This window comes from Ambystoma mexicanum, chromosome 6p, assembly GCF_040938575.1.
Source record: "Ambystoma mexicanum isolate Mex_15411 chromosome 6p, UKY_AmexF1_1, whole genome shotgun sequence".
Taxonomy (NCBI): domain Eukaryota; kingdom Metazoa; phylum Chordata; class Amphibia; order Caudata; family Ambystomatidae; genus Ambystoma; species Ambystoma mexicanum.
Window position 1 is genome coordinate 385,289,746 of NC_090935.1, and position 23,351 is coordinate 385,313,096.

General features: G+C 43.9%; 1 protein-coding gene across 2 annotated transcripts in view; it reads right to left on the reverse strand.

The window, feature by feature from the left end:
• The window catches only part of RICTOR (RPTOR independent companion of MTOR complex 2), a 1,615,046-nt gene that overhangs the window by 1,544,855 nt on the left and 46,840 nt on the right, over positions 1–23,351 (reverse strand). For both annotated transcript variants that reach the window (XM_069627164.1, XM_069627163.1), the window contains exon 3: positions 864–961. In XM_069627164.1, the coding sequence (XP_069483265.1) occupies positions 864–961 (98 nt within the window). The remainder of the gene's footprint in view (positions 1–863; positions 962–23,351) is intronic.

Consider the following 23,351-nt stretch of genomic DNA (forward strand, 5'->3'; position numbering starts at 1 on the left):
ACTCCTCAATTTGCACAGATGAAGGAGTTCCACCGCAATGAACCACCTGAGTCCAGGGTCGTAGGTTGTGGCTCCAACGGCGAAGTGTGCATTTCAATATCCTTAAAAATAGCCAAAGACTGCCAGTAAAGGCAAAATGGAGTACTCTGCAATTTAATCCACATTCCGGCCAGCACTAGCAGAAGCCCCAGCAAATATCAGGCAGTCCCACAACCCAAACTGCACAGACTGCAGGACTACCCATTACCACCAGTTTGCCGATCGCATTGTTTTTAATGCAAGGGATCAAGTGTGCACAATCACCTCTCCTCCAGCAAGCCGTCCCAGAACTCTCTAGAGCAAGACTACCCTTAACCGACCTACCCTAAATACACTGTATGAGAACATTTTTTAATTGCTGCTAAGACTACTTCTTTTGATCTTAGCTTCTCTTTTTCATCTACTTAAATATCTGAAGTACGAAGGAAATGTGTTCCTATCCTTCATAGGCATGTGTACAATATATTCATTATTGGAGAAAAATCTATTATTCCTGAAAAATCTTTTAGAGCATTTACAAAGATGCAATGCATCATAACTGACAATTATATTGTACACTTAACTAGCACATTTCATTTTAGTCACTTAATGAACAAAGGTACTAGCTAAACATCTCCAAAGATGTTGACATACATAAGTATGTACCATATCGGTTTAGATTAAGTTATTATAAAAATATTTTTTTTAAAAAAAAAGAAAAAAGGTTGTTTGCTAATTATATTTTTCCTAAAATAATATATGCAGTCACAAAGATAATCAAATAAAAAAGCACCAAATATTGCATATGAATAAATGATTTAAAAGTATAAATAATGTATTCTTACCTTAATGAAGTTGTTCAGATGGCCAAGCTTTCTCATATTGGAAACACCCTGCAGTTTGGACACATTTTGGAGAATCTCCCTCAGGTTGTCGCTGGGTTCTATAAAATAACAATTGATAAATATCCCTCAAAATAAGATATTACATGATCTGGTTACATTAACGATAGCAATGAATGTTCGGTTATTCAGCACATGCCATTTATTGAATTGCCTCTAGAGGCTTCATATTAGGCATATGGATGATCATGATTTTTTTTTAATTTAAGTAATGTGTTAACATTTGAGGATTTTAGGTCAAGGCAATAGGCAAGCATTATACTTCTCATTTATTCTGAAGCTTAAGCAGCAAATACCTTCTTTGCCAGGAAAAATTGGAGCGTTTTTATGATGACTGGTAGCAGTAAGCTTCGTAAATGTGGGTCCGGACATTGTTGGTCAGCCTGCATCCCCAGAAGGTTCCACGGCATACAAAATGTATTTCAAATATGGGTTATGGGCGATAGTATTCAACCGTTCATGGCACAAACAGACTAAAGATATGCCTAGCTTGCGATGGCCAGAAAATGACTCATGTGATGTATCCATAATTCAGCATCTACAATCTGTCTCATTACAGAATAAGGCTAGACCCCCTGCCTTTGAGGTTACCTGTGATTGGCACAAGAAAACCACTCTGAAAAATAAATGAACAGATCCAGCCCTCTCGTCAGAAGATGATTACACATCCGATGCCATTTTAGACCGTCCCAGTGAATATATATACATGGCGTATTTACTAAGGAAAATGCACAGAAATTAGAACTCTTTATTAGGAATACACGTGCCGCCTTAATGCCTACCCAACGGAAAAAAACTAAGTGAGCAGGCTATTCGGCTCATATCGAGCAGAGTAGACGGAATGTGGTCGAGGAAGTACTTGAAACCTAAGGTCTTCAGCGACTGATTCTAGTAGAATGTTTGGGTGACGAGATCCGGATCCAGTGGGAACAAAAATAGCTTTTGGTAGATCCTAGTGAATTGCAAGATTTAAACTTAGCTGATTTCTCTTGTCATACGAGAAGGATGCTTTTACACATGTTAAATGACTTTGGGAAATATTTAGTGAAACAAAATGATTTGAGAAAGCCTGATTGGAAGTAGAAGCTGAAGCCCATACATCTGAATATGTCCAACAGCCCGCTGATAACATAGTATTTAAACAACCTCACATATCAGATGCGGAATTACAATTAATTGCACGTACCGCTCTCAAATGAAGAACCACTCTGACATCTCTCTCGGTTATTTGTGGTACCTTTTTCTTTTTGTCAGTATTCCCCTCAGATGTAGATGCATACCATGAAAGTAATGGTGGATGCAATTATGCAGCAAAATGAGTAAGGCGAAATAGAGAAATCGGCAGAGTTGCAAACCCTCAAATTAGTAATAGATAATGCATCCACAATGAGTATCCCAGAGCAACTCATACACTTAATAGCAATTTTAAAATTACATAAACCACCTAGTTGTCATCTCCCTATGTGAGATTTGCTGCCTGCTTATATACCACAGCATGCCATGCTTTATACTCAGGGAAATCCTGTCCTTGATAACCAAGGGAAACCATTATGCAACCTGCTAAATATGACAATTTGTTGACGTGCTGTTTTCCAGGCAATAATTAAATGCATTAAAACAGAGAATCCCTGACAATAGAAAGAACCCTGCCGGGTTTTTATAAAGAATAAGAGGCCGCTTTGAATGCCTCCATCTTTACTAGTAGGGGTCTGGAAACTATTTTCAGTTATCATGCCATCATATATTAGGATGCCAATCAGAAATAACACTGACCCTGCAACTTTGGGGAGGACATGGGATACGCTTTTTCAACTTGACGCTAATAGATCAGCTGGCGAAAGGCCACCATCATAGTTGCACAACTTAAGAGGGCACTACCCGAGAAATAAATCAATTGGAACAAGCTTGCTGCATGGGTCGAAAATAAAAAACCGATGGGGTATAGAGTATTTTAATACGTTTGAGCAAGTATTTGATTTTTCAGGACAAGAAATTAATACGCCTGCAGGGAAACAGTTATTTGTAGATACATTTGTCAGGCAATTATTACCAGAAATGAGCGTTCTTATAATGCAATCAGATAGTGCCTGGCAGACTAAAACACATTCAGATATTCTGCATATGACTCAATATTACGAGCATGTAATATTCACATGGAGTGAATGTGGAAACAGAAGAAGTAGAGAATAAGAGAGTGGTTCTTAAGACAAGAGTGTTAATACAGAAAGTACAACAGGGAACTAGGGGAGGGCCACTTATTGGCCCAAGAAGGAGAGGTGTTGGTTCGTTTGTACAATTTTCACCACCAGGGCCCAATCAGTGTGCATATTGCAAACAGGAGGGCCACTGGAGGGCGCAGAGGCCAGCCTTATTGAATAGGGGATGTGGAATGTTTCGGGGAAGAGGACGTCAGGGAGGACAGGTAGGAGTAGGTATGGATGGGGACCAACCGGGCCTGCGGCTGGCACTGCGGCTGGCCCTGCTGCAACTTCTACAGTCCATATTAGCTCCAACATTTTTGAGAATCCAAACAATCCTTTTGTCACTAATCAATACAACGCTGAGGATTTCTCTTGGGATTTTTCAGAATAGGACAGCCCTCAAATGAGAATGGAACCAATCCCCATTCCTGTGGATCAAGCAGGATCCTATATTCACATGAGAGTTGGGAGACGGGAGCATCGATTTTTAGTAGAAGCAGGAGCACAAAAGAGCTCTATAGATCATGCTAAGGTTCCAGATATTCCTTAGAGTGGGCATACCAATACTTGAGTAGGGTTAGCTAGTGAACTAACAGCCGCAGTGCCTGTTCACTCAGGACCAGCAGCTAGCGAGATACCATTTTTATTGACTACACCAGGCTTGTCCAACCTTTTTGAATGTGGGGCCAAAGCATCAACTTTTTGTCACCCAGTGGACCGGCGAGCCAAAAGTCAACACCCTCACCGAAAGCAGCATGTTAAAAAGAGATAGTGTGTGACCTTTGACAAAATAGCATCACAGGCAGCGATAGCCATGCAGTCCCAAGGATAGCTTTTGGTGTCGGGGGGCGTGATAAAAGGTTAGTTCACTGTGATTTCTTTCAGTGTGTACGTGTTAATATTTTTCTGAAATAGTGGGGGCGACCGAGACCTACAAGGATCTAGGGAAGGTTTGGTGGGGTCCCACCCAAGAATATTCTTTCAAATATGGGGTTGAAATGGTGCATTGTACTCAGAAAAAGTGACCAAAAAGCCATCAATTAACAATCAGTTCTAAAGGGGAACATGAATATTCCAGGTCACCAACAGCAGACAACATTTTACAACACAACACATGTTAATGATCAATGTGTCCAGAGTGTAAGACAGCACTATCACTGATGTAACACATTGTCATGCTGGTTGTGCCCAATATATGCCTCTGTAGCAACAGGTCTATGCTGGCTGTTCCCAATTTAGGCCAGCATTGTCCTGTACAAAGCATGTATTGATGCTGCCTGAGCATGTGCAGTGTGCCCAATACATTTGGCAGATTATCTCTGTAATACACATTCATTACTTTTGTGGTGATGAAAGAAGTATAATCCAATTCAACAGTTAAAATGTGGAAAAGCGATCACCCAAAGGTGAACCTAATTGAGTTACTTCACTATGCACATAATAGTTTTGACCAGTGTTGCCAAGTAGATATTGATGAAATTGCACAATTTGCATCCCATTTTACTAAAAAAAACTCCTATTCAAACCGGGTGATTTCTGTTCACCATAAGCAATGTTTTCTTTTGAACCACACCCAGCACAGCTCCCCTCTGAAAGCAGTTGGGTGGCTGCATGTGTGTGATGTTAATCGGGGTATTTATTTATTCATGCAATGTTTGTCGGATACCTGTATGTGTATTTATTTATGCAATGTTTGTGGGATACAGGTATCCGACAAACATTGCATAAGTAAATAAATAAGCCGTGTCCATGTTTCCGCCAAACATTGCATAAATAAATATTAACCGGGTCGAGGATCCTCACTGCATGACCTTTCCAGGAGAAAGGGGCATTGGAGTGTAAAACCTGACACAGGAAAAGCAGAGGGTGCAAGAGTTTCGAAAACGAGTAGTACTGATAGTTGAAGGAAGGAGAGGCTGGTAGAGTAGATGAGGAAGGAGGCTGTAACATGGAGCAGATAGGAAGTTAAGAGGAGGAGAAAGGGGGGGCAAAATGTAAGGTGAAAAGAGCAGTTGAGGAACAGAAGGAGGAGGAGGCGGCAAAAGGAGGGGAGGAACAGGAGGCTGCAGCAAAATAAATAAATATTGCTACAAGACCTGGGGCTCTGTGTGCAACCAACTGTGCAGGCATAGTGGACACTTTACCTTTTCATTCTTTCACTAATAAATGTGGCCTGCAGGTGCCCGAGCTTCTCAGTGCTGGCCCTCTTGACTGCAGAAAAATAAACTCTGCTACAAGACCAGGGGCTCTATGTGCAACCAACCTGACTCGCACACGTCACTTTCTTTCACCAATAAATCAGGAGACGGTTGCAAGCAAGAGGGCCAGGGTTGGGCCTGTTGTCGAAGCCCAGCTAAGCGAGGTTGAGAAGGCAGGCACTGACCCAGCCCCAGGCCTTACGGAAGCCACAACGCAGATAATTTATTTATTTATGCAATGTTTGTTGGATACAGGTATCCGACAAACATTGCATAAATAAATACATCTGCCGGGTCCATGTGGCCGACAAACCTTACATAAATATATAAATTAACCCAGTTGTGGTGGAGGACTAACTGCCTCTGGTGACCCCCCCCCCCCACACCCCCTGCCACGACCCGGTCCTCAGCCACGACCCGGATTATTTATTTATGCAATTTGTCGAATACAGGTACCCGACAAACATTGCATAAATAAATCTGCCTCGTGGGCCACATAAAATGGCTTGGAGGGCCGCATTGTGGCCAGCGGGCCGTATGTTGGACAACCCTGGACTAAACAGTGTGGAGAAAATTAATTGGGTTTGAATTTGTTGAAGACATTGTATGCTATTTATTGTACGCCTGATGGAGTACACATTAGTATGTCCTTTGAAAAATAATCAGTTTTTAGCAAAAGCCTCAGTTTGCAACATCCCTGATGCATTATGGGCAGGATCAGATAATGACGTTGGCCTTATGGATATTGACCCAGTAAAAATACAAATATGGCAAGGCGCAGTTTATCTGCATATTCACCAGTACAAAGTATCCCCTAAAGGTTGTTATTCAGCACTTGGAACAATTGTCTGCAACCTAGTAAAACAAGGGATCGTAGAAGAAATAACTGGGATTATATATAATCGCCCCATTTTATCTGTTTATAAACAAGAGGACACAGACCTACCATATAGTTTTGTAATTGATTTAAGAGCAATCAACAACATTGTAGTACCTCAGTTTATAATAGACCCAGACATTACCACCATTCTTACCTTGATATCACAATCTGCAGAATATTTTTCAGTAATTATTTAAAAAACGCATTGTTTAGCATACCATTACATCCAGAAAGCAGATTTTTATGTGCTTTATCCCTTAGTAGGAGAGTGTATACCACAAAGTTATATAGCTAGTCCAAGTATATACAGTAGGGCACTTAAGGAACAGTTGGATTCATTGAAATTGCCTGCATCAGTTGCATTGATTCAATACATTGACGATTTGCTTAGAGCAGCTCCCACATAGGAACTCTGCAAACATGCACCCTTATCGTTATTGTCACATCTAGCCCACCATGGCCATAAAGCGTTTCTCAAAAAATGTCAGTATTGTAGACAAGGGTTAGCATATCTAGGGTACCTCTTCTCTAGTGTAGAAAACTAGCACCAGACAGACAGAATACAATTGATTTCCAAAATGCCACAGCCAAAAACAAAAAGTTAGAACGCTTATAGGCGCTGCCTCCTATTGTAGAATATGAATACCCAATTTTTTGCTTATTGTTGAACCTGATACAACTCCCGACTAAACATGTACAGGATCCAGTGCCATGGACTGATGATCAAAAGGCATTTGTTTTTGTTGCGCACAGCGCTTTGTTCTGCTCCAATTTTAGGGACTTTGGAGGGTCATGTTTTAAAATGCCTGATGGAACTACAACTGCAGCTTATGCAGTTACTACTTTCAAAACTATAGTCTAGGCCAAACGAGTACTCTTTAATTCAGCACAACCAGCAGAAATCCTAGCTTTGACCAGTGCTTGTGAATCTCCTGGACAGCTAACAAAAAGAAAGAAAGACTCCAAAAGATAATAGAAGCCGAAAAAGAGATGACCCAGTGGGAAAATAAACACGCTCTCGACCCAACCCCTGAGACTCAAGGGTCCCTTAAACGAGCCAATGAGCATCTCCGAAAAATGTTGCTGGATAATGCTAAACAAGCCCATTGGGACTCGAGCGAGAATATAGGAATTTGGGGACAAGGCGGGCAAAATGCTAGCCTGGCTGGAAAAGAGATGAGGGACAACGCCATGTCTGGGAAATTGTCACCTCACGAAACGAGAGGTGCCAGTCGGACGTCGAAATAACGGCAGCCTTTGCCCAATTTTACGCCGAATTATATCAAGCTCAGATTTCTTCATTAGACCAAACCCTGCTAGACAATATAACACTCCCATCTCTGTCAGCACAACAGAGAGAGCAATTAGACTCCGATCTCTCTGAAACGGAAGTAGTTGAAGCCCGAATACAACTCCAGGTGGGAAAAACACCAGGCCTTAAGGGGTTCCTGGTCGAAACCTGGCAAAAATTAGGCGGGAACAAAATCGCACCCCCCCCCCCCTTCATAAAATGTTGCTTTACGCCCATGAACAGGGCACCATTCCACCAGACGTGTGCAAGGCTACCATCGTAGTTATTCCCAAAACAGACAAACCCCCAGAGAGAAGCGCCTCCTATAGGCCCAACTCGCTAATTAACAGTGAAGCCAAGATCCTTGCCAAACTCCTAGCTAATTTACTACAGTCGGTTGTTCACACCCTGGTCCTCACGGACCAATGTGGCTTTATTGCATACAAGTCAACTCAAAAGAATTTGCGGCGGCTCCACCTAGCATTAGAACGTGTTCCCATTATAGATACACCACTTGCCCTATTGCCAATTGATTTTGAAGAGGCATTCGATGGGACAGCCTCTGTGAAATTATGAGAAGCATGGGATTTGGGGACAACTATCTAAAAGGGTTACAACTACTCTATACGAACACCCAGGCAGAGGTCAGGATAAATGGGTGACCCTCCCGGTCCTTTCCTCTCGGCAGGGGTACGCGGCAGGGATGCCCCCTCTCTCCCTTCCTCTTAGTCCTCGCGATTGAGCCACTCGCAGCCTCGACAGGATTTAGATGGCCTGAGGGGCATGAGGATAGGATCTCTCTATATGCAGACGATCTCCTGATATATCTAGGGGGGTCCAGCCTTCTAGTAACACAGATGCTCATCCGCTTTGGTGAGTTTAGCGGACTGAGAATTAACTGGGGGAAATCCGTTCTCTTTCCGGTGAAGGGTGGAGTACTGGCTAACCCCCAGGACTGCCCGTACCGAATGGAGCAGCGCGGCTTTCGATACCTGGGAACTTGGATATCCGGAGACCTCACTAACTATGTAACACACAATTTCCAGCCGATCAGTGACTGCTTTGTCAGTGACATCCACCACTGGAAACTTCTCCCCCTCACACTCCTAGGTAGAGCCGCACTCTTTAAAATGATGACCCTCCCAAGATTCCTATACGTCCTACAGAACGCCCCACTCAAGATCCCAGACTCCGAATTTGACCGGGTAGAGATCTTCCTCAGGGAACTCATATGGGGCGGAAGCCAACCACGCATAGCATGGTCTACGAGCCAAAGATCGATCTGGGAGGGTAGGATAGAGGTGCCCCACCTCCAAACCTATTACTGGCCCTCACAACTTGCAGTGGTCAATGACCTGCTTCATGGGGACCGGGAACTACCCCGGATAAGGGCAAAAATTGCCGCCATGCACGACACGGACCCCATTCACTTACAATACCAAACTCCCACGAGAAAACAACCCACCCCCCCCCCACCCGCCTACAACCGAGACGCACATTGTTAGTGTTTGGAGACAAGCACGTGTGTTTGTAGGATGGAAAAATAAAATAACCGCTGCACAACCCCTATGGCAAAACAGCAACGGAAATCGGGAAACTCGAGCCATGTCCTCGATGAGTGGGGGCTGGGATTCTGAGAGTTGAAGGCATCCTGGAAGAAGGGAAGCTAACCTTGTTTGAAGATGCACAATTAAAATTCCAACTCCCGGGTACGGAACAGTACCACTACATACAACTGGCCCATGCCCTGAAAACTCATACCGGCAGATGCTGCTGTCCCGGACTACACACCGATAGAACGTAAGTAACATGCTGCCAGCATACATCCCCACCAGATGCACTTCCATTCTATACAATGCTATTTCATCCTTCGCCACTCCTGAATTGACAAGCTTGAAAGCTAAATGGGAGGTGGATGTAGGAGAGATAGACCCAGAAGACTGGATTCAGGTGCTAATGCACCCGCAGGAGGTTGCCATCTCCTCTAGGCTCCGGCTGGTGCAGCTAAAAATCTTACATAGAGTGTATTACCCTAGAACGATCCTATACGGTTGGAAACGGGCTTCGAACCCGAACTGTCTCCGGTGTGGAGAGGAGGAAGGAACTTTTTCATATCTTATGGACATGCCCCTGGATCCAAACCTTCTGGAATGCATGCTGCAACAAACTCACTAGAATCTTCGCCCGCACTATACCATTGGACCCAAAGGTCCTACTCCTGGGCATACCAGAAGAGTGTGTTCTTAATAAATGGGAAAAGCTGCTTTTGACCACAGCAGCATGACTGATGAAGTGCAATATTGAACAAAAATCGGGAGCCCCAGAGTTCCAGACGCTTGAACAAGGTGTACTGGACATGGACACGTGCTATGATAGAGCGTAGTATATACAACGCAAGAGGCTGCCCTACCAAGGCCTTCAAAATATGGGGGAGGTGGGAAGAGGAAGGGTACTAGAATTCCACGGACACAGGTGGTAAGACTCCAAACAAATACGTAGACTGTTATGGGAAATGCTTTTGGTGATTTAGTGATACAGGTACTATTATCAGCCTATGATTGGACATGCCGGTCCCCTTTTTTTTCTTTTTTTCTTAGTTGCTGTTGTGATTGTTGTAGAAAACAATAAAAAATGTTTTATCAAAAAAAAAAAAAGATATGCTTGCAACTCTCCTGGAGGGACCAGTCTATGGTTCTGATGCATACATGTTTATGGATTTATGTGTATTTAAACCCAGAGCCTGGCCTGTTGGAGGTGCTCTTTAAGCTCTTGTTCCTTCTTTTGGGGGAATTTCCAGAGGAAGGGGCTTCAATAATTGTACGTGGCGATTTCAATGCAGAGTGCTTAGAGGACAAATGGTATCGGGCCCCAAACAGGATGAAATCCTTGATTGAAGCTTGAGCAAGGGGTGACTTGGTTAATCGAGAACTAGAGGCATGGGACCCAGTAGTCCTAAAAACGGCAACTGCGCTGGTGATGTGCCACCATCTTTTACGTGGCACAATACTCGCTCAACATTGGATTATATTTATGTTTCTACCGATTTGTTTGAGGCTGGAATAGGATTGGAGATTAAGTGATCGCTCTATGGAGGTGGGTGATATTCCGGGAGTGTTTGTACGAGTGTCTAGAGCCTCAGGAATCATTGTTGAGATAGACCCACGAAATTGTGCTGTAAAATGGTCCCCTAGGATTGCACAGGTCTTTGAAGACCGTATTTCGCATCTACTTATATATAATAAGTTTTAACCCTCCCGGGAAGGGTGGGGGGGGGGGGGGGTGGGGAGGGTTTGGTAGAGAGAGAGTTGGCGCTACCTTGGGTGCGCTTGTACCAGCATCTCATTTGGAATAGGGAATCTAGATCCTTGGGTCATATTCATGCATTTGATCTCAAAGTCAAGGCACGCAAAAAGAAGGAGTGCCTTGAGTAAAATCATTTGTCTGGGAAAATCGAAGATGGTTAACAACTATTTATACTGTGAAAAGGGATTATCAAAACTGGCTGAGGGGGCATACATGTGTGATGGCCATTAATGAAGCAAAGAAAATGTTGGATTGCATAAGTGGAAATAGTCTGAGAGCATTCTGGCAAATTATTAAACCCAGAGGGCTTGATCACTATCTGCAGTTTCAAGCAATCCCTGAAGATGACAGGATGCAGGATTTTAAGGAAATATATTTTAATGATGGCGTATTGATGCAGCAGTTACACCGATGTATAAATTGGGTAGTAGCGGTCGCATGGGATGAGGAGGATATTGTGCTGCTGATTAAGACTAGTAAAAAGTCCAATGCACCAGGCCGGGATGGTCTGTCGAACCCGACATTGAAATCTAATCCCCCACTGTGGGCAGTCTAAATTGTTTGGTACTATCCATGTACATTGGAAATGCGCTGGGTCATATGGGGAGGGGGGGGGGGGGGCTTAATTGTTTTGGTCTTTAAAGGAGGAGACCGTTTGTCACCATTTTAGTATCTATCAATATCATTGTTGGATGCATCAGAACAAAATATTTGCCAGGTAACTGTTAAAAGAACTCAAGATATGGGCAGCAGGGCCAAATTCCCTGGATTGGTGTCAGTCTGGTTTCAAGAAGGGAGTGGGGTCGTCAAACAGTTTTAGGCTCCCACTATTGCGAATGCAGGCAAAAAAACATGAGGCGGGTTTTTCTGGCATTCAGGACGTTTCGAAGGCCTTTGACCATGTCAATAGGGCAAATCGCTGGGAAAAGCTTTATCAAAATGTCCATTAATAAAAATGTTGGAAGCCCTCCATCTGGGGACGAAAATTAAAAATAAGAATAGATGTGTTGCGGTGTGTAAAACTCCAATACCTAAATTATGCGGATGGAAATGGGTATCCTTGATATGACACCAATTGGCCTCCAGTGGGCTCTTCACAGTATTCTGGTGTTGTTGGGGGGGAACCTGGACCTCTCACACAATACAGATAAATAAATGATTCTGGTTTTGAATGTAGGGTGTTCAAAAAGGAAAAAGTTTAGATGGTCCTTGAACGGTCAGAACGTGGAAGTAGTTGACCGCTTTAAATCTTTGGGCTCTGTAATCTTTGCCTCCGGAGGAAAGTTGGGATCTTTGACAGACCTTAAACCAAAATGTTAAGTAGCAGAATGACAGTTGGATTACAAATTTGGATGATTCTCTGTGCTACCGTTGATGAAATTATATCAGCAAAAGATGCTCCATAGGTTGGACTTTCGTGCTGAAGCTCACAATGTGGGAATATCCTGGGTAAAGTTAGAAGCTCTATTATGGAGGAGGCCTTTTTCTGAAACGGAATGCTATGTGCGTAAAGGGTTCTTGCACAGCATTAGATCAGTGTGGGTGCTATTGCAGCACATTTTTGTGAAACATTGACTCATCAGTGGAGGAGTTGTTGGGTAATCCTAATAAAACAAAAACTAACTAATATAGATCACTATGGATTGAATTGAGGACTGAGCTTATGACGTATCACTGTTTTAATGATCACTTTGGTTGGACAATTAAAAACGTTAACATACCCTCCCCATTTTTAAAGAAGCATCCTTCCAGGGATTTTAGATCAAACATTCTCAGATACAAGTTAAATCTGCTACTGACAATGGAGGTGTTGGGTATTAGGGGGAAATGTACCTAGGGGTTCTGGTTTGTGTTGCTACTGTTTGACTGAGGCTGAATATCTAAAACATCTGTGTATATTCTGTCCTGCGCTACTTCCCCTACGGAGGGAAACATGTTTTCTTCCTAATTGCTGTGTTTTGGAAGAGGATGCCTGCATTAGGATTTTAAATTCAAATGAAATTTCGATTTTATTAAGGGTTATAGATATTTTGGGAATTGTGCTGAATTTGAATTAATGCTATGAATGAAATGTGTGTATTATGACATTCTTAGAATTGTAGCCATGTTGAAACCTTGCACAGAATGTGAAAGTACTGTTTTACCTGGGAAAAGTGTTAAAGGTCCCATTTTGAACCATAACACAATAAAGAAGTATGAAAAATATAATGTTGAACCACTGAATAAAGTAGACAGATGGTTCACTTGTTGGATTGAACAGTTGGATTGAACCATACAGAGGGACTAGTGGTAGAATTCCCTGTGCAAAGGAAAAACAGGTAAATTGTAGCATGAGGAATAGTGGGTTAATGAAGGAAGGGTCATGATAGTTCCGCAGTAAGCGCAAAAGGTGGTCGGTTAACGTTTGCAGGCCCGAAGGAGTGGGGTTGGTTTGGGGGTGGGGGCTTTGGCAAGATCACTGATGCAGCAATGCCATAAAGGTACCATATGATGTGTAGTTTGAAATGTAGGTAAACTATGTTGGGAGTTAAAGGTTTTATTCATTTGTGGACTATTACACCAAACACTTCATACCTGAATCATCTGTAAGCATCACATAAATCCAAGTGTTTATTATTTGTCTTTAAATAATAGCGGACATTGATAGGGTAATCCCCACCTATGGACTTTGGACAATGCTTGTACTTGAGGGCTTTCGAGCGAGCATGTGCTGTAGGAAGCTCAAAGTGCACTCAGTGAAGGTGTCAGAAATGTGAAGAGTACAACTTGTCAAAGATTTTTCACAAGAAGCCATTTTATTAAATCATAAGAGTTTGACAAACACCTCAACCTAATGAGGATTTCCCTGCCTATCAAAATAAACTAAAGCAAAAAAAGAATATGTCCCTCACACTTAAACATACATTAAAACTCATAAAGGTAATATATGGCAATATTGGAATGTTTTATAAACAAAAGAAGTGCTGTACTTCTGAAAGCAATCCGAAAACATCTGTCGCTACTGTTTAGCGACACAAAGCATCGAGACAGTGCGTCACCTTCTTCTGCTCTGCCCAGGAACAGACAATTTAAGAACAATCTATCTTTGATCCCACAGACTAAAACATCAGACAACAACCGACGAAGTCTGGTGGAATCAAATGATGAGTGGGGACTCTACATCCTTGACAATAGCAACAGCAAAATTCTAGTACAGCCGGGACCTGGATGGAAAGGCAACAAATCAAAACTTACACAGGTAGGCCAAAATGGCCGAAAAACAATACCCCTCTTGTCCAGTTAAGGAAGGAGAAAAAAACAGACATTACTAAACCTGCACCAAGTTTGTAAAAATTGTTAACCACGATTGAACCCAAATTATATATATATATATATATATATATATATATATATATATATAACCCTACTACAAGTATTATGTGATGAGGTTTACATCAAACTTTTTAGAAAAGTCTTTCAACAACATTGAAATTCACAACTTCTTTTGGGAAGACAAGTTACACATTGGTGCTGTTTGTTACACTGTTTTATTTGTCACAGAAAATGCATTTCTACGTCCTTGATACTTTCTACCAGGAGGGCTTCTCTGCTGGGACTCTTGTTTTCCCACTTTCACGTCAAGTAACTGCAGACAATGTTTCTTATTATACTTGTCCCTTTTTGGCTTTGGAAATGCTTGTTGTTATCTTGCTCAATTGTTGCCTCTTCCCCACTCTAGCAATAATGATTACAATCTGTTCTGCAATATGGTTCTCTTGTTATGTAGTCCATATGGATTATATTCTCTTTGAAGTATTTCCCCTATTTACTTTGGCATGGCGGCTATAGCTAGCTTGCTTTAGTATTGCACCCTCTTTACTTTGGCAAGGGTGTTGGCATTGATATCAAGGATTGTAAGCGTTCTCTTGTGTTTTTACAAAGTTCTTATTTCGCCAATGTGACTTCTTTATATTAGTTTGGTATTCAAAATTGTTATCAGTAGCCAGCGGTCGCTTATGGAGCATACCAGGATTACCAGACAATGGTAAACTCACCAGTCTCTGCAAACGCGTCCACGCAATTCGCTGCCACTGCTTGTTCTGCCTGTTCATCAGAACCACTAGACTGCACCTTGCAGTTTAATGTCAGAGTCCCTCTTCCTCGTCTCAGTACTTAAGGCATCGTAGGTCTTGAAGTCCCCAATGTTCTGATTATCTTTTCCTTCATGAATACAACGATACAACATTCAATTTTATTAAGATTTACTCCGGGTATCGAAAATACCTCCAAATAAGGGTTCAGGAAGGCTCAATGTTGATCCAGATTTAAGGAACAATTATATTAATCAAAAGTCAGGATATTAAGGTTTCACATATTTTGTTCCCCCGTCGATCACAAGAGTTTTCACTACCATCAATGTGGGTAGCTTTGTGAAAGGAAGTCTTACTCTGACCAAAAGATATTAAATGTTCTGTCACCATAGAAATCTCCCTCTCTGAAGACTATAAATACAGCGTCCCTCCTAACGGAGTCCTCCTGTTCCTTTGGGGGCCTTCTCCTCTCAGGTGATCCACCCAGTTAATACCACCCTCAGGAAGCGGCTGCCTTCCCATGGCCACCTGTGACGGAGAGGCAGAGATAGAGAAGCTCCTGCCCGCCAAATCCAAGATGGCGGGCGCAACATTCTGATGGAGAATTGAAGGAGCGTAATCCCCAGAGAGGAGCAGAAAGAATTGAAAGGAATAGAGAAGGCCAGCACAAACCCAAAAGTGCAGGAAAGAAGGGCCACAGCACTCCGAGAAGCAGATCCCCCTGCTGACCACCAAGAGGACACCCCCGCCGAGGATCGGACTGTGAGAAACGGCATAGGAGGAAACGCAGTGAGGGACGAGTGGCCGGACCGAAAAGGAAAGTAGAACCACGCGCCTGAGAAAGTAGCAACAGGCATTTGTAGAAGGGGAGGCGCCAACTGAGCCGCAGTAATAAAAAGGAAGCTCTGAGGATTTACAGCTGCGAGGAGGGACAACAGTGGCAGCTGAAAGGCCCCCACGCAGGACAGCATACGGGTAAGGATACCCCAGCCAGCTACCACGGTTGCACAGAGAGGCAGGTGGTGGAAACAGACGGGGCGCCAAGGCATATCACTGACCCAAATTGAAGGAGGGGAGGGAGCACAAGCATTGAGCTCAAAGAGGGGAGAAGGGAACCCTCACACCAGAGGTTGCACAGAGACCAAGTAGGACACTCCTCCCATCGACTCCCCCCCCCTCTGCTTGGTGCAGGCTCCCCCACATGGACAATTGGAGAGGTGGAAGATACCACAGGGCCCTTGCAGGAAGCAGGGGATAAACATAGGAAAGAACTATAGACAGAGAAACCGCTAGACCTAGAGAAGGCTCCAACATCAATACAAACCAGTCTGATGCCGGAGGGGGGTAAAGATGGAGGCGTTCACTAGGAAGGGAGAACCCAGACAGACCCCAACTGACACAGAAGCACAGCAGGCAGACAACACCAAAGAAGTTAGAGAACCCCCAGCAGTCTGTACAACAACAACATTTTAGCGGTGATAATGGCCCAGAGACCCTCCATGGAAACACGCATAGATGAGGTCAGAAGCGAAGTCGGGCTCCTGATAAAAGACCAGCGCAACCTGGCAGATAGGGTGAGTGAAAATGAAAAGACGATGAGAGAAAGGTCAGCCACTGCAGGAGACGTTGCGAGTGAAAATGGAGGTTGCTACAAGAGCGGGCAGAAGAAGCGGAAGCGAGGGCAAGAAGGAGTAATATCCGAATCTTGGGACTACTGGAAGGAGAAGAAGGGAGACCCCACTATGTACATAGAGCCCATGCTCCTCCAGGAAAAAGGCCCTGGCACACTGTCTAAGGGGTTGACAGTGGAACACGTCCACAGAGCGCTCACAAGAAACCCCCCGCCCCTCATCCCTGGAGCCTTAACTCGGCCCATTATCGCCAAGATCATGAACTTTCGAGAAAAAAACAATCCTATCAATTTCCAGAATGGGTGGAGAGATCCACTGAGGCTCGGCCACCCTGACGATCTGCCTGGACTACACCATACAAGTTCAGAGACGAAGAGGACAATTTGTCCCCACAAAGGAAAGGCTAAGGCGACAAGACATAAAATACATGCTCCTTAACCCACATGATTGAAGGTGCTGTACAAAAGGGAAATCCCTCTTCTTCGACACCCCAGAGAACGTAAACACATGGATTGATGCCAACAAAATACAACAGATGCTGGATAAAGATGCAAACAAAAGAGAAGTCGGCTACAGGGAGAACGTAACATAAAACATAAAACAGAGCCCTGAGATGCACAAAACATTAAAGGATGAGAGTAAAGTAGGAGAAGGAGTGGAGAAAATGAGCCTGTTGAAATATCTACTGTGACCTACAGAACCCAATCCCAAGTAGACGCGAGTTCCCACACCTCCACTGTTCAATGAACAGTCAGGGTACCAGGAAGTACCTGACCACCGGGAACCCAAGGCATAAAAAAGGGATACATCGTGGGTGCACATCTACAGAACTTAACTGGTGGCGGTTACTTACTGATTTAGTTCTAGTTGAACGTAGTTTGTTTCAGTTTCAGCGCGGCTTTAAACTGGGGAAAGAAGACCACGAAATGCCAGTCCGAAAAGAGACACTGTCAAGGAAGGAATTCACGGGGTACGCAAACGTAAGCAATGGCAGAGGGAGGGGGGACAAAAGCCAATATGGCGGAGACTCTAAAGTTGGCCTCCTGGAACATAAGAGGCCTGAATAATTATGTGAAGAGGATAAGGGTGGCCACATATCTGTGCAGCAAGAAGGTTAAAATAGCAATGCTCCAAGAAAAACAATTCACAGAGGAGAGATGGGTGCAAGTGGTGAAGAAATTGGGGTGGTGGGTGTAGCTCAATGTATTCCACTTATGCGTGGGGGGTACCTATTTTGATGCCCCATCAGTGTCCTTCAGGGTGGTGGGGCTAGACAAAGACAATGAAGGTAGAATGGGATTGGTACATGGCTATATTAAGCAAACCAAGATCCGTTTAATCAACAGATACGCACCCAACCACAATGCTACCACATTCTTCAAAACCCTGTACGGAAGACTAACCCCCTTTAGAGGCACGATCTGGATATTGGGGGTGAGATGGGGTGGGGGGGGGGGACTTCAACTGCACACTAGACCCGAAATTAGGCAGATCTGACAGTAAAAATATGCAACCGCCACCCCCAGCGAGAGTCCTGCTAGAATTCATGCGAGACTTGGAATTGAAGGAAATCTGGAGATGGCTAGAGGGACATATGCCAGCTTACTCATGTTACTCAGGAGTACACGGAGTCTATACACGGTTAGATTTCTTCCTCACGGGGGAGGGTGAGCGGGGGACTTCACAAGAGTCACATATGAGGGAGGGACCCCGTCTGATCACTCAACCCTATTGGTAGAGTGGGTCGTTAGTCAATCGCCTGCCCCGATACCCACATGGAGGCTCCGAGGGGAATCCCAGCAAAATACATTGTGCAGAGACAACCTAGGAAAACGTATAGATAACTACTTTGCCCTCAATGAGGGCAGCATAGACCAACAGACTCTGTGGGACGCGTTCAAGGTAGTGATCCGGGAAATGGCAACAGTCAAGGCAGGAGGGCCAAGGAGAAAGCTAGAGCGAGACCCATCAAGTACAGAGGCAGAAATAAAACAAGCAGAGGATACGGAAGGGGAAGTGGAAGACCAAGACGGAAGAAGAATTCCTGGAACTCAGACAGAAATGCCTGGCGCAATTGAACAGGCTAGGTAAATATAGTTTTGCTAGATATACCGAAAAGCTACATTAACAAGGAGACAAACCAGGGAAGCTACTAGCAAGGCTAAGTAAGGGAAAACACAATTGAGGAAATATTGTAGGAATAAAAGACTGAGGGGAATTGTGGAGGGCTCAGAGAGAAATTAACGACACATTTAGAACATTGTACAAGCTTCTGTATAAGGACCCAGGGAAAATAGAACAGAGGGAAATAGAAGAGTCACTGGCTGGGATAGAACTACCCACCTTAGGAGAACAGAGATGTTGGAAGCGCACCGCTCGCTCGTAGAGGTGCAGAGTGCTATAGCCGCGTTACCCACTGGCAAGAAGGCCTTCCAGCGGAATTTTGCAAAGACTTCACAGAGGAGCGAACATCAAAGTTACTACGTGCCTATGAGAAAGCGAACAAAACAGGGAGGCTACCACAGTGTATGGAAGAATCGATCATAGTTCCAATACTGAAATCAGTGAATGAGGGAAAACACTGAATCGTACCACCAGATTTCATTAATAAACCAAGACATTAAGATCCTTACAGCAGTCTTGGCAGAGAGGTTAAAGAGGGTGATCGGGAGGCTGATACACCTGGACCAAACGGGATAAGATCCAGGGAGATCCACAAACGACAACCTTGGATGGTTGCATGCAATCCTAGAAAGTACACGAAACTTGTCAGAGGGAGGCGGGTTGATGCACTGGACGCCATTAAGGCTTTCAATTCAGATCAATGGGAATGGCTGACGCCTACCCTGAGAAACTTCGGTATAGGTGAATGGTTTATAAAATGGGTCCAACTCTGCTACACCCGACCAAAGGCCAGAGTGAGAACAGGTAGGCACATATCAGAACCGTTTAGCTACAGAGAGGCACGAACCAAGGATTGCCATTATCGCCTATGCTATACATCTTAGCCCTAGAGCCCCTTGAAATCTTTCTGAGGAGGGACTTCAAAGACACAGGGATACAAGCAAACTGAGTACATCACGTGCGGTCATTACATGCAGATGACATACTATTATATGTATGGAACTCAGAAGATACATTAGAGGCATACCTGGAGGTATTGACAAACTAACTTCGCTGACATATCAGGAATCTCAATTAGCAGAGAAAAATCCTGTGTATTCCCCTTGGGGGGTTGAGTGGGAGTGGAAGAGACACGGCTTCCGTGCCTGGGTCTACAGTGGAAGACTAAAACCTTTAGGTATTTAGGTATAGATATCTACCACAAAGTGACAGACACCCATCAACAGAAAACAGTGAAAAAATTGTAGCTCTCCCCAGTCAGCTATATCCCTTTGTTAACGTCCCCTACCTCATACCAAGACCCTTTTTTAAGGAATTAAACACAGTAATAGGAGGGTTCATCTGGGGAAAGAGTGGAAGAATTATTGCCTTAGACACCATACAGAGTGTCTATCAGGACAGAGGACTGAGGCTGCCAAACTTTGAACTGTACTACTTAGCGGGACAACTACAACATGTAGCAAGATGGTTAGCAGACCAAGAAAACAGAACACACTGTCTGCACAAATAAATTGACCCATACGTGTCAGCACTCAGACTAGACAGCAGCAAAATCCCTGACCCTCCCAGCATTATAAAGCTAAGTAAGACAATTTGGACCAAGACCAAGATGATCCTCAAACTAGGGGAACCCTACTCACACCAGATACCCTTGGCAGCCATCTGTGGAAACAAAGAGCTAAGCCAGTTGAGGAAACACTGGGAAAGCAGAGGGATAGTGACAGTGGGAAACTTGCTGCCACAGGGCAGACCCAGAGAATTCCAGGAGATATTGGAGCATGGAGTGCATAAAGGGCAGTTCTTGACATACCCCAACACTCACACACGCAATACATGCAAAATGACCAGACCCCCTCCCCCCCAAAGGAGGACAAAGTGTTGTATCTCCTGTATGATGTGTCATAAGGGGGACATGGGGTATCCAGATTATATCAGGGCTTATTGGAGGCTAGGCCAGTGAAGGTAACCAAAGGGAAGAGCGCATGGGAATTAGATAGGGCAAAGTGATAAGACAGCGAGTGGACTAGGGCATTATATTCAAAACTTTCAAGGAACACTAGATTGAAGCTCACACAATTCTATGTACTACATAGGGCATACATGACACCACAGCAATTATCACACTTGCTGGACACAGAGAAGAGGGGATGCCCGAGATGTGGGGAAAGGAAGCAGGAATGAGACATATGTTTTTTAAATTTAATACAAGAGTTCTGCAAAAGCGAATATGGAGGGGGTAGAACTAGATATACGTGGAGCTCCAAAGCCTGCCTACTGGGCATATTTGCACACCCGGACACATTCCGACCATCAAACAGGCTGATGGACCTGGCCTGGGTGCTGGCACAGAGAGGGAATCGCCATGGCGTGGAGGGCTCATGTGCTAATAGGTGGTGGGAAGACTTGCGAAGATGATCAATGGCAGAAGTGGCAGTGTGGTACAAAGCCATCCAACGGGGGAGAGGGGAAGCCTCGGAAGACATAGCAACCTGGAATGCTTTGGGACAAAACTTGTTTGGATCACCAGAGAACAGACCTTCCTGAACCATTAACAACGCCGGAAGCTTCAAACAGATAATCAAACACATTAGAAGAAGGTCCAGAGCAGCGCCATCTATAACACTTTCAAAACTGCATCCAGATTTCAAGCCATGATATATGCTGTTTCGTTGGGATTAGGTAGGAGACCGAGGGAGGGGAGGGGGAGAGGGAGGGGAGGAGCGGTAGGGAGGGCAGATACAGGGTAAAATAAAAAAGGGAAGCTGAATAAAGAGAATCTGTTTAATGATAAAATGTTGGATTGAACAAAAATAAAGTACATTGGGAACCAAGGTACTCCACACCGAATGGCAGATGAATATTCCTCCAAATTCTCCTCGAGAACAGGGTATTAACTATTGAAACTGCCCCCAATTCGGGACAAGAGGTGTTTATAGTCAAGGTTCTGAGAAAACTGGAACGATTTGTGGAGGGGGAGATCCTCCTGACCGGGGACTTCAACCTACCTTGGGACCGTGATAAAGATAGGAGTGGCCAGGGGCGTCTAGCACTACACGAGACAAGTTCACAGATCTAGCATTGATGGACCTATGGAGAGCAAAAAAGGGGGATGCGGCAGGGTACACATGCTTTTCCCACATCCATCGTACATTCTCCAGGATTGATTATGCTTGGGGAACCCGAGGGGTACTGGTGGCCTTGATGGAGATCGGGGATGATCCGATCTCTGTCCGACCACGCTCCTATAGAAGTTTGATTAAGAGGGATGAAGCCGTGCAGCCTGTTGTGGTCATGGAAGATGCCCAGGGAAGAACTATATGATAATGTAGCACAAGAAACACTGAGGGACAAAATTAGAAACCATTTCGAATTAAATAACACACAAGGGGCTCCACTGAACATTGTTTGGGATGCCTTTAAAGCAGTCCTTGAGGGTAAATATTATCTCTCGACCTACAGAGGTCAAAAGAGTAGGATAAACTAGAAAAGGACCTGGAGAACAATCTGAGAGAAGCTCAAAGAGAATTTAGCATTAAAAAAAAAAAAGTAAAATATTGGGTGAGATAATTAGAACTACTTCGGACGAGCAGAGCAGAGAAATCACTACTGAATCTCAAACAGCGATACATTGGGGCAAACAAGGCAGACAGAATGTTAGGCAGACTCTTGAAGCAACAGTGTATTAAGTGTAATCTAGACAGAATCAAGCTAGCCGACGGCACAGCTGCTATTGAATCCAGGGACATGATGAACTCCAACATTTTATACACAGCTCTACTCTTCAGAGCAACCTGATCAACAAACCATTCAGGATTACCTCGATAAGGTACAGATGCCCAACGTGACCCGGGAACACTGAGAATCCCTAAAAAAAGGAAATAACAGAAAAAGAGGTAGAAAAGAGTATTAAACATCTCCCCAGTAATAAAGCACCAGGACCTGACAGGTACCCAGCTGTCTTTTATAAACTGCTGTGTAAAGACCTTGCACCATTTCTAATTCGACTATACAACTCGTTCTGGCAAGGAGGAGAAAATTACTCACTCACTCTATGTTGAGGCAAAGGTGGTCCTCTTTGGGAAACCGAATAAAGACTGCTGTAGTTCATATTGGCCCATTGCATTAGTAAACAGGCGCAAAATATATATACAGGGATCTTGGCGGATAGATTGGAATATGTACTACCATATGTGATAGGACAAGATCAGTCAGGTTTCATTTTCGAGAGACAGATGTGGGACAATGCAAGAAAGGTCATCACAAAGTCAGAAATCCAACCGATTCCGGCGATGTTGCTATCCCTAAATGCTGAAAAGGCTTTTGATAGGGTAGATTGGCCATATCTGTTAAAAAGTTATTAAACATACAACTATAAAGACCCAACAATAAAGTTATCCATCATCATCACACTTATCCGACAATACAAATAGACCGTGGAACAAGACAGGGATGCCCTCTATCTCCCCACTTATATGCAATCTACTTATAACCACTGTTAGCTTCAATTAGATTAGACCAAAACATGAAAGGGATCCAATTCAGAGGGGAAATGCATAAAACTGTACTGGGGAAACAAGAAAAAATGTTGGGGCACAAAATAAATAGGTCAGAAGTGCTAGAACTGGGCCTAACAAGAGAACAAGCGGCTGCCTTGCATCGGTGCTCCCCCTTCAGATCGTCCAGAGGCAGCATAGCACACCTAGGGGTAAGACTAACCAGTAAAATATCTACAC